Source organism: Drosophila suzukii, unplaced genomic scaffold, assembly GCF_043229965.1.
Source record: "Drosophila suzukii unplaced genomic scaffold, CBGP_Dsuzu_IsoJpt1.0 scf_5, whole genome shotgun sequence".
In the NCBI taxonomy this organism is placed as follows: Eukaryota; Metazoa; Arthropoda; class Insecta; order Diptera; family Drosophilidae; genus Drosophila; species Drosophila suzukii.
The window spans coordinates 1877334-1890300 of record NW_027255937.1 but is presented as its reverse complement, the minus strand read 5'-3'; the positions used below and the strand labels follow the sequence as shown (position 1 = coordinate 1890300).

Below are 12967 nucleotides of genomic sequence, written 5' to 3'. Positions count from 1 at the left end.
CGAAACTATTTGTAAAGCCTAGTACTCAGATCGACGAAAACCGCGAGCTAACCATAGGAGTGAGCGAGAGGCAAATACGGGGCTAACGCTTTTCGTCGGGTCTCTTTTTCAGCGCGGTACTCAGATAAGCTAAGGAAATACCAGAAAAAATACCAGATTTCGCGAGTGAATTTTCGATGAACGCCGTTAGCCACGGCCCAAAGAATAAGAAATTTAATCTTCGGCGGTGTTCGTGCAAAGGCGATGTGGAAACTAAAAATTAAAAATGGAAGGAAACCCACAAAATCGGATGCAGGAGGTCAGTGCAGACGAAATAGGACGCCAAATCCAAGCTTATGCCCTTATTGTAGAACTTCGATCTCTACATGGACATCCCGCCGGGCGCAACCTCGCAAAGAAAGTAAGATCTGGCCAAACGAATTTGGTTGTACTAATAGAAGTATCTTTTTAGCAGAACGACCAGTAATACAATCTCCAAAAACCTCTCCAATAGGGCTCCGGACACCACCGCCACCAGCTACTTGGCAGCTAACCGGAGCTGGAGGTCCCGCTGGCCTCTATAGGGAGGAGGAAAATAGGGCGCCCGCTAAAGAACAGTTGGAGAAGCCATAGCCAGCCACTGCCAGGATGCATGAAAACATTCGTTGAACTTTCCATTTATTATACCCGTTACTCGTAGAGTAAAAGGGTATACTAGATTCGTCGGAAAGTATGTAACAGGCAGAAGGAAGCGATTCCGACCCCATAAAGCATATATATTCTTGATCAGGATCACTAGCCGAGTCGATCTAGCCATGTCCGTCTGTCCGTCTGTCTGTCCGGATGAACGCTGAGATCTCGGAAACTATGAGAGCTAGGCTATTGAGATTTGGCGTACAGATTCCTGAGCTTCTTACGCAGCGCAAGTTTGTTTCAGTACATTGCCTCGCCCACTTAAACGCCCACAAACCGCGAAAACCTGTGACGCCCACAATTTGCATGCTAGATAAAAAATTTTATCTGAAATGTATTGGTGTCGTCAATACCTATCGATTGATCCAAAAATAAATTTGCCACGCCCACTCTAACGCCCATAACGCTTAAATCTGTCTACCGCCGGTAGGTGGCGCATTTTAATCTCGCTTTGCTGCTTGCTTATCTCCATTTCCCTTTGAGTAACGGGTATCTGATAGTCGAGGTACTCGACTATAGCGTTCTTCCTTGTTTTTATTTAAATTTCTTTGTGTACCTGTTAAAATTTCTCCAATTGATTTGTTTTCCGTTTGGCAAAAAAACCAGCTGCTTGACAGTAAGACCATGCTACATGCACTGCGGGTGAACTTTGAAAACTTCGGTCACACTACGAAGAATACGATTTTTCGACTAGTGAAACTGTTAGCCGATCTGAGTACTAGGCTTAATCTATGTGTAAGGCTTATATAATATCCTTTCTTTCACAGTGTTCGATATTTTCCACTGGTTTTGGTTCATCAAAAACGTTTGAGTTAGAATCTGGATCTTCCTCAAAAGCGGTTGAATTTAAAATTGAATCTGCAAAAACAAAAATTAAAATATCAGAACAGTTACTAAATGTATTAGCAAAAAACCTTAAGCTTGTAATACATTTGCAAAGGAGAGGTAACATTAAAATAATATATGTTTAATACTTACTCCCACTGAGTTCGATATTCCCAACTGTGGCTTTTGGTTCATATTTAACGGTAGAGTTTGAATCTTGATCTGCAAAAAGGAAATGCTATAAATTAGTAGAGTTATATTATAATAAAATATAAAATAAAATTCGCAGCAAACGCTTTTCGTACATAGTTGTAATTAAAATTGGCAACGAATGTTTAGATTGGATACAAACATATGTGTAGCAGATTTATACATACATGTATTTGAACCACAGTTCATACATATGTGCACTTATAATACATATATTTATTGTTTTCGATTATGCTAAACATTTTGGGTGCTTTGCTTAAGCTGCCGCTCCCCTATTAGCTTTTCCCTCTTCCTTGTGTCATTATTTGTGAATAAGAAACATGAAAAGAATACGTGAGCATTACTACTTAGTCAAACATATGTACATATGTATGTACCAGAGAACGGCAAGGGTACACCCAAACAATAAGTGTTCCCGAATCATTTGTGCGTTTACGGCACTTAGAGTGTGATCGGCACTCTTAAATAAGGTTTGTTGCCTTGCACTGATATTTTCGGCCATGCTCATACGCACACTCGCAAAACGATTTCGTGCTCTTTTCTGCATGTATACATGAGTTGACGCCGATCAATATGCTAAAGCAAAAGGAGTGAGCGAAATTAAGAGCACAACACTTGAGACAAACAATATGTGAGAGACACGTGTGTTGTTGTTATTCTTGCATTAGCTTCATACATGCATACATATTTGTTTTTAAGTATGCACATATACATACATACATATATGTGAGATGAAAATAAAAGCCATGTTTTGCTGCTTCATTGCGTGTATTTAATTTTAACGTTTTCAAGAAAGTCATTACATATTTTATATGAATTTGAGATCGTTCATACAGATAAAGGAACAGGTAGTTCAGTCGTTAACAGTTTTCCTTTTGGATTCATTTTTAACTTAGATTAGTATGTCGTAAAAATAAAAGTAATTCCACAATCAATTTCACTTTTTATAGAGTCCGGCGTTTCAGTAATTTTGCTTATTCCTTCTAAGACTTCAACTAACAACTGAAATCAAGCGACCAAAAAACAAACCAGCGATCATGCATACATACAAGTTAAAGACCCTCGAAATCATAACTGTAAAACATGAGTGTTTCGCTCACAGCGCATTATTGCGCATTGCTCTTTGTGACATTTGCATTGAGTGCACTGTGCAGTTCACTTATCTGCGCAAAATTGTTGAGTGAAATAAAATCTATGCTTACTGTTTGAGTGAGTGACGAAATGCAAAAACACGGAAAGCGATTTGTGCGTTTGGGTATGTTATTCTATTCTTGTTGTTTGTGAGTGCGACACGCACAAGTTACAAGTTACAATTTGTATCTAGCATGAAAATTGTGGGCGCCACAGATTTGGGCGGTTTGTGGGCGTTAGAGTGGGCGTGGCATATTCGCGTGACAAACATGCGCTGCGTACAAGTCTACGGAATTTAAATCATTTCTCTATCTTTGATAGTTTCCGAGATATCCGCGTTCATATTTACCGTTTTTTTGATGTTTGTGGGCGGTTTATGGGCGTGGAGAACTTTTTTTCGATAGGTAATGATAAGAACAATACATATCAGTTAAAATTTTTATTTTAGCATAAAAACTGTAGGAGCCACAGTTTTGGGCGGTTTGTGGGCATGGCATATTGCTGAAACAAACTTGCGCTGCGCAGGAATCTGCATGCCTAATCCCAGAATTGTAGCTCCTATAGTTTCCGAGATCTCAGCGTTCATACGGACAGACGGACACACGGACAGAGGGTCAGACGGACAGACGGACATGGCTAGATCGACTCGGCTAGAGATCCTGATTAAGAATATATATACTTTATGGGGTCGGATACGCTTCCTTCTGCCTGTTACATACTTTCCGACGAATCTAGTATACCCTTTTACTCTACGAGTAACGGGTATAAAAAATATATATTCTTTGTGGGGAAATATTTTAATAAATCTTAACTTGTTTTTATTTTTATGAACTTTGAAAATAAGCGTTTAAAATAAAACTTTTTTTGCCCATCCTTTGCCGCCTTAGTACCAGAGATCGTCAAGGGTGTCACTTTTTGGCACCCGAATCACACTTATATGTTTGGAGTGCGTGTCGCACTCACAAACAACAAGAATAGAATAACATACCCAAACGCACAAATCGCTTTCCGTGTTTTTGCATTTCGTCACTCACTCAAACAGTAAGCATAGATTTTATTTCACTCAACAATTTTGCGCAGATAAGTGAACTGCACAGTGCACTCAATGCAAATGTCACAAAGAGCAATGCGCAATAATGCGCTGTGAGCGAAACACTCATGTTTTACAGTTATGATTTCGAGGGTCTTTAACTTGTATGTATGCATGATCGCTGGTTTGTTTTTTGGTCGCTTGATTTCAGTTGTTAGTTGAAGTCTTAGAAGGAATAAGCAAAATTATTGAAACGGCGGACTCTATAAAAAGTGAAATTGATTGTGGAATTACTTTTATTTTTACGACATACTAATCTAAGTTAAAAATGAATCCAAAAGGAAAACTGTTAACGACTGAACTACCTGTTCCTTTATCTGTATGAACGATCTCAAATTCATATAAAATATGTAATGACTTTCTTGAAAACAATAAAATTAAATACACGCAATGAAGCAGCAAAACATGGCTTTTATTTTCATCTCACATATATGTATGTATGTATATGTGCATACTTAAAAACAAATATGTATGCATGTATGAAGCTAATGCAAGAATAACAACAACACACGTGTCTCTCACATATTGTTTGTCTCAAGTGTTGTGCTCTTAATTTCGCTCATTCCTTTTGCTTTAGCATATTGATCGGCGTCAACTCATGTATACATGCAGGAAAGAGCACGAAATCATTTTGCGAGTGTGCGTATGAGCATGGCCGAAAATATCAGTGCAAGGCAACAAACCTTATTTAAGAGTGCCGATCACACTCTAAGTGCCGTAAACGCACAAATGATTCGGGAACACTTGTTGTTTGGGTGCACCCTTGCCGTTGTCTGCTGTGAACGTTTTCGTAATGAATGTTTCAATTTTCACTGTCAAGAAGAAGGGCTCAAAGTTGCACCGAACAAACATCGCCTTACTATCGCATAAAGGAGTCCGTCAAATTTGAAGAACTGTTACAAACCTTATGGTGATCCGTTCAACGGATGGTAGATTGTGGATGGATCTTTGTGGGAAGACGCTTTTAAGGTCCGATAAGAATTTAAAGGCCAGTGCTGAACAGTTTTCTTAAAATCTGGTATTTTTCAAATGTTCTTCATTTTAAGCACTTTAACGACGGGTCACACTGTACACATGTAGCAGAAAAAAACGTAGACATATGAAAAAGAAATCTGAAAAGTAAATTCCCTTGAAAGACAGTTAGCGATTGCTGTGCTCGGTGTTTTTATGGAACATTTTATATCGATTCCTCAGCAATTGAGCGCGGCTCAAAATTCCTATGACGACAGTGAGTTTTTCCCAAGTAAAGAGTGCCCAAAAACGAGCCAATGTGAGAGTATGCGTGCAAGTGTGTTAGTTTGGGTACTTCTGATGGCATAAATGTTTAATTAGCAGCGAAAAACTGCCGAAAAGTTCACGTAAATCTGGCCAACAGTGATACAACTAGGGAAAAGAGGCAGAAGTAGCGCCGATTGCAGATTGTATGGTATTGTATGGCCAACGGGTAAAACAACCCCCGCACTAGTATTAACAAATGTTTGTATGTGAGATGCTCGCTGCTGGCAGCTCAATCGACGTCCGAAAATTCGTAATAAAAGTGAAAATACGCCAAATAAACGAATGCCACCAGTTAAGTTAGAAACTACATTGCGGTAAACAAGAGAATTGTGGAAAACATAGGTCGTTAGAATCTGGCGCACGAATTGCATACGGTAGGTAGCAAAGTGCGATGTGTCGCTACCCGGCCGCCATCATAGAGAAAAATATTGTGATCCCACGGCTGGAAAACAGGCGGATCGGGGAGCAGTCCGACAGTTTACTGTTCCTTACTGCCACACCGAAAATGTTCAATATGGCAGAGCAAATACGTTCAAGTTTCAACCTTCGCGTCTGTCTGCTCCTGCTGAAAAGTAACCAATATTAAATGCTAATTTCGCCGAAACCATCCTTAAACCTGTGTTTGTCCGTGTAAACGTTTGTTTGTAGCTGTTTAAGCTGCGTGCGAGTATCTGCCTGTGTGTTAGTATTCGTCTGAAAAAGGAAATTATATAAAAGAAGCTTTCAGCTTAGGCTGCTTTTCCATGCGATCGGCAAACCGCAGAGCAGAAACCGTTCCTTAACAAAAATAGCAAACAGTTAGTTTAGTTCCATAAAACGACAGTTGGCGTGCCACGTACCACAATCAGTATTTCCAATCCCGAACCCAAACCAATCACCCGGTTTCATTTGGGAATCAAGGGGGAAAGGAACAATATGAGCGGCGCAACAAACGCTACACGCTTCAGCCTGCATCGCTGCCGACTTTGCCGCCGTACTTTTCTCACTTAATACACAAAAAAACGGTACTCGTCGCTCATCTCGCTCTCTCTCAAGGAGAGAGCCTTCTCTTCCTGATCAAGTAAAACACAGTGCCCACCCACTTTTACTCCCTTCAATGGCGGTAGTGGCGCCCCACATTCTTGCGAAAGTGTGTGTGCTACAACTACCACCAAAGCTAAGCTTCGTGCCGGCGGCTTCCTTTTGTCTAGCTGGCAAACGTAAAAAATTAGTTGGAAACTCCAACCGGAACCTAAAGTAACAGCGATTTGCAACATGACTTCGGTTCGGTTTCGGGCTTTTTTCAGCTTAGTTTGGAAAGATATATGTATTTTGCCTCTCTCAAAGTGTGTGTATGTTTATGTGCCCAGTGGTCCTGTTGGCCGAATGTTTGGAAAACGTTGCGTTTAGTCCCCATGTACACGGAAAATGTATAATATATACAATGTACATTGTACATATTACATTGTACGTGTTCCTATTGAATTATGTTTATTGGTCGCTAAGTTATACATACACACGCCAAGGCAATTCCCCGTATCCGTGTCCTGGGTTATGCCTGTATTGGCGTGCTCCACTTTTGTATACAACAAATTCAATGATGCTTATCGCAGCTGCACTTTCTCTGGCAAATCCCAAATGTAAATGGACATTACTTCGCCTGAGTCTAGTCCAAAACTCGAATCTTCGATCCCTCGTGAGATATTCGATCTCAAGGCTGACAGCAGGTTCCGCAAGACAATAATTAATTGTGCTTATCCAAAAATCCAGCGGAGTTGCAAAGTTTTATCAGCGTCAACAGAAAATACATTTATAATACTGTAACTGTAAAAATTGTGCAACTGTAGTTAAACAATTTTCGTTGTGTGATTAACATTTTTAAGTTGGCTTACCCTTAACTATTTGTCACCCTTTCAGAGCCTAGGGCAATAACTCTAATCTGAACACATCTTAAAGCAATGTCCGCTAAGACCGAAGCGGACAACACGACGGCCACCAACTCCGGCAGCGGGGGCGGAGGATTCGGCAGCGGCACATCTGGCGGCGCATTAGCGAACGGAACAGCCACTCCGGCACGTCGCCTTCGCACTCGTAACTCGACGGGCAACGGAACAACCAGCGGAAGCGAGTCGGTGAAGAAGTCAAGCGCCAGCGATGATCCCTCGACCCCAGTCACCCCGGCAGGAGCAACAGGATCTCACGCCCATTCATTGCCATCAACGTCTCCAGCGATGGTGGAACGGCCGATGCCCAGCGTTCCGATGAACCACGCCAGCAGCAGCGTGTCGGCCAGCAAGAAGTACCACAACAGCTGCCCTCATCCTACACCCACGCCCGCGCCCACCGGGCACAAGAAAACTGTGCACACCCAGCCGCACAGCAGCAATAAGTTTGACCAGGGAAAGAACGAAGAGTTTCACTTCGACACGCCACCAGAATGCCCCGTGTTCCGGCCCACAGTTGAGGAGTTCAAGAACCCTCTGGCCTATATCAGCAAAATACGCTCTGTAGCTGAGAAGTGCGGAATAGCAAAGATCCTGCCGCCGGCCACCTGGTCACCACCGTTTGCAGTGGACGTGGACAAACTGCGCTTTGTGCCGCGCGTCCAGCGACTCAATGAACTGGAGGCCAAGACGCGAGTGAAACTTAACTTTCTCGACCAAATCGCCAAGTTCTGGGAGCTGCAGGGCTCCTCGCTAAGAATCCCAATGGTGGAGCGCAAGGCCCTTGACTTGTACACGCTGCACCGAATAGTTCAGGAGGAGGGGGGCATGGAGCAAACTACTAAGGACCGAAAGTGGGCAAAGGTGGCCAACCGGATGCAGTACCCCTCCAGCAAAAGCGTAGGCGCCACCCTCAAGGCACACTACGAACGCATCCTACATCCCTTTGAGGTATACACATCTGGCAAGGTACTAGGTCCCACACCAGTGTCTGCTGGAGCTGGTGGCACACCTGTTAAACTGGAGGATGGAGGCGGCACCGACTACAAAGCCCACGAGATACCCACAAGGCAGCAAATTGCGCCGCCCAATGAGACAAATACTCGCCGCTCCAAGCGTTTCGGAAACTCCACTGTCAGCTGTGGCCTCAGCGGCGTCACAGCCACGGCAAAGCCGTCCGTTGGAGTGTTTGTCAAGACGGAATCCAAGGAGGAGTTTAAAAGGGATCTGCTCAGCAGCTTCAATGCCGTAAACAGTAGTGGCCCGCCACTAGGCTCGGGCGCCCCTGCCAGCACACGCGGCTCTAGCCAAAAGAAGGGGTGTGAGCCCCCGGCCCCTATCGTTGACCCGCTGATGAAGTACATTTGCCACATCTGCAACCGAGGCGACGTTGAGGAGTCGATGCTGCTCTGTGACGGCTGCGACGACAGCTATCATACCTTTTGTCTGCTGCCGCCTCTGACTAGCATACCCAAAGGTAAGATTCCATAGAGGGTGGGGTATTTTAATTTTAAAAGATTTAAATATACGGCAAGCCATGTGCATGTTGAAATCACGGGTAAACAAAAACAAAATATGATCAGCCTTAGTTCAGAACGTATTACACTAACTTTAAAAGAAGTGTATCTTTAAAACTGAACTTTTATACCCGTTACTCGTAGAATAAATACCCTATATTAGATTGGAAAGTATTTAGGAGGTAGACGAAAGTGTATCTGACCCTATAAAGTATATATAATATTGATCAGTAGCCGGGTCGGTCTAAACATGTCCGTATGAACGTTGAGATCTCGGGCTTAAGCATGCAGATAGATGGAAGCTTTTCCGGACCCATAAAATATATTTATAATTTTGATCAGGACCACTAGCCGACTCGATCTATCCATGTCCGGTTTAACGCTGTGATCCCGGAAACCAAAAGAGCTAGAGGGATTTCAGATTTAGATTCCTTATCTTCGTACGTAGCGCAAGTTTGTTACGCGAATATGCCACACCAAAACTGTAACTGTAGATACCTATCGATTGATTAAAACATGCTGTAAGTATGAACGCGGATATCTTGGAAACTATCAAAGATAGATAATTAGGATTTCAGATTTAGATTTCGTAGCCCTGTAAGCAGCTAAAGTTCTTTACGCGAATATGACACGCCCACTCTAACGCCCACAAGCTTGTGAAACGTATTAGTCTCGTTAATACCTATCGATGGACCCAAAAAAAGTTTGCCACGCCCACTCTAACGCCCATAACACTTGAACCTGTCTGCCGCCCACATAAACATATATTGAGATCGCGGGTAGGTGGTGCATTACAATCTCTCCTTGCTGCTTCCATATCTCCATTTCCCTTTGGTCCCTTAAACTGAGTAACGGGTATTTGATAGTCGAGGTACTCGAATTTAGCGTTCTTCCTTGCCCTATCTGAAACTGATGAATCGTAGGACATGCCTGTGTTAGATACACACACGGGTTTTTTTAGTAGCAAGCACATCACCTTTTAAGTTATTTTTTATGCACTCAGCGCTCAGCAAATATAATATATCCCGGCGGCTCGAAGTTCTTCTTCTATTTATAACAATTTCGATATTTAATGCACCTTATCGCATTTTACAGCGTATTTTCGGTCTAATAAATGTATAAATTATAAAACAAATAACAAATTTGTTTTCAAAAATTAACAAGACCCAAGATTAAATTATTTTAATTTTGCAGTTATGGAAAAATATCATTTTTCTAGGGACTGAAAATTAGAGATGTTGAGACTTTTTTTTAGCCATTACACTTCGTACACAATAGTTAAAATCGTTTTTTATGTTAATATTATTCATTTTGAACTAATTTTAACAATTTTTGGTCACTAGCAAGCTAGCATTCTATCGGATTTTCCGATTTTTTCACAGATTCGTATTTATAGTCATATGTTTATTTATACAAATCTTTTTCACGGTATTTTTTTGTAACCTTGTATAAACCTTAACTTGCGTTTAGTTTCAAAGTTTAACATATTATTGGTCTGTGAGAATCCTGGGAATCTCATGTTTATATTTTTAAAATAACACTCTTTTGTTTACTTTGGGAAACTGAAAACCAACTCCTTCAAATAAGTAAAAGCAAGTAAAAAAAACAAAAACAAAGGCCCATGTCTTCCAGAAATCGAAAAGAACAAAAAGCGACAACGGCCCTGCTAATCCGTTGTTGTTCTGTTCTTTTGGCAGCAGGGTATTTATTGAATTACTTGTATATGCTAATCGTTATATAAGTATATATTTTTGAAACTTTACACTAAAATAATAAACTTATTGATTTTTTAAGAAGTTGAAGAATTTTAAATCTCACACAAAATATAATTGTTTGTAAAACAAAACAAGTCGCATTATTTAAAATGCAAGGGTGCAAAAAAGTCTAGCTATTTTAATTGATGGGTCTCTTTGCTTTCACCCGCAATTTTTCAGCGGAGACATGGCCGCCGTTGTGTTCTGTTCTGCCGGCATCGACTTCGTGATGTGCTGAGTTGTGGAAGTGCAGCTGCAACGGCGGCAAAGCGCCTTTTTCCGCGATAAAAACGCGCTTTAAAGATGGTCAATATGTGTCAATTCTCGAGCAATGGTGAACCGTAGGACATGTGTATGTTAAAATCTGTTCACGCCGAAAGGGCGTGTAATTTCTGGAGGCAGTGTAGAGCGGCAGTTTTATCTAGATGTCTACATCTCGCGCGCTCACACTGCCCTCTGCTTTCCCTCTCCATCTCTCCCCTAAGTCTCCGCTCCGCTCTGGAGCGCTTAAGTTAAGTTAGGCTTAAGCAATTCAATTTTCAAAGTGTAACAATAGAACCCCACACACGTCGCGTGGATTTTCGTACCTTCGTTCTTGGGACTTCATCCAATTGAGCGATCAAGCCACCCCGCCCGAACATTTCGGTCCAATCGAAGCCGGATTTTAAATTCTTTGGATTTTCCTCTCCTGCAATTCGGATTTTTCCCAGTAGGCTTGAACAGCTTCAGATAAGTTCCACTTACTATTATTTGCCGGTCATCATACAGCCAGTTTTTCAAACCCTATTTCGACTAACTTTTTGTATGACATATTGTCTATATCCGAATGTGACTAATCCGACGCAACGGCATTTAATATATGTATTTCAATTCCGTTATTTGTACCTGACAATATTCCAGTTTCCTTTGCTCACAATTGTACACTTTAAACAATTGCAGTAGATATTCCAGTGCTACTATTTAACTAAAAATATTTCTTATACCCTTGCAAAGGGTATTATGATTTCAGACGTTTCCGACCCCATAAAGTATGTATATTCTTCATTAGCATTACTAGACGAGTCGGTCTAGCCATGTCCGTCTATCCGTCTGGCCGTCTGTCCGTCGTTTCTGTGCAAACTAGTCTCTCAGTTTTAAAGCTATCGGGCTGAAACTTTCCCAAAAGTCTTCTTTCTTTTGCAGGTAGTATATAATTCGGAACCGTCCTGATGGGACAACTATATCTTATAGCTTCCATAGGAATTATCGGAAAAAAATTTTTTTAATTATATCTTTGGTGTTTTGTGACATGTAACCTCCTACGCTTGACAATAACATTTTTTAATTAGTTCTTAATTTCGAATTTAATTTTATCAAAATCTGACGACTATTTCATATAGCTGCCATAGGAACGATCGGAAAATTTGTGAAAAATAATATAAAACAAATTATAGCTTCGGTGTTTTTTGACACATTATCTTATACTATTGGGAATACAATTGTCTGTATTTTTAAGAATTTTGAATTAAATTTAAAATTTATAACTGCTAGGGTATACAAACTTCGGCTTTTCGAAGTTAACTTCCTTTCTTGTTCACTGTGCCCCAGCTGCGAGTTTTTATTTACATAAATATTCTAATACAGCCCACTTTAACTACTCTTTCAATACATTCCTCCCCACTACTTTTATCGACCTACAATTACGGCTAAATTATTTATAAAATTAAAAACAAAGTTACAATATCCACAAATTTACTCCAGCAAATCGTCTGTGTTTATAGGTGGTGGTGATAAACAATCGCACCGACAAACAAACAAGCGAAGTTTTCAACATAAGTTTTTCACTGTACATATATACGTATATCAACATTATCTCCAGCGCACAGTAGGTCAAGGGCTCACAGCAAATGTTCCTTCTTAAGAAGCAATATTAAAGTCCGCGATTGGTTCCTAAATTTCAACTAGTTTCTAGCGCTTTTCCTTTTCCTTACTGCTGAATTAAAATTATAAATAATTTTCCGTCATGGCAACTCATCAAAATCCGCTTTAGCCCGATTTATGGTTGCTCATTATAGGGATTCATTTAATACAAGGGTGGTCAAAAGTATTTGCACAAAACAAAAGCTAACTATAATCATAATTTCAACTTACTTCATATACATTTTGGCATCAATCGAAAGGTCGTTTAAATTCCGTTTGAAAGACTTTTCTTAACCCCTTTATTGAAAATGCCGAATTTTTGTGAAAATCTACTTTTAAAACTTTTTTCTTCGTCTTGAAAACTAAAATTTGTTGGTTTCTCCAAACAAAACTTATAGTAAGTGTAAGAAGAATTTTTCAAAATCGTTTTGGTTTTATTTTGTATGGTTTTTTGAATGTGACAATGTCAGAAAAAAGTAGTACGTAAAAGAGAAAAATATGGCTCGAATGCCAGTTCTTAAACATTATATATTTTTATATTTACTTACAGTGGAGGTGATGAGGGAGTCAAATTTAAGTTTTGTGCTCAGAAAGCACCTAAATCGTTAACTGCCGGTGGCATGTTCTGAGGAGAATAACTCATAAACGTGGCGCTATAGGCTAGGTGAC

At 40.6% G+C, this 12967-nt stretch overlaps 1 protein-coding gene across 1 annotated transcript in view; it reads left to right on the top strand.

The window, feature by feature from the left end:
* Positions 1-4980: 4980 nt before the first annotated feature.
* The window catches only part of Kdm5 (Lysine demethylase 5), a 28805-nt gene continuing 20818 nt past the window's right edge, over positions 4981-12967 (top strand). The window contains exons 1-2 of the mRNA XM_070999225.1: positions 4981-5156; positions 7103-8605. Coding sequence (XP_070855326.1) covers positions 7144-8605 — 1462 coding nt within the window. The 5' untranslated portion in view covers positions 4981-5156; positions 7103-7143. The remainder of the gene's footprint in view (positions 5157-7102; positions 8606-12967) is intronic.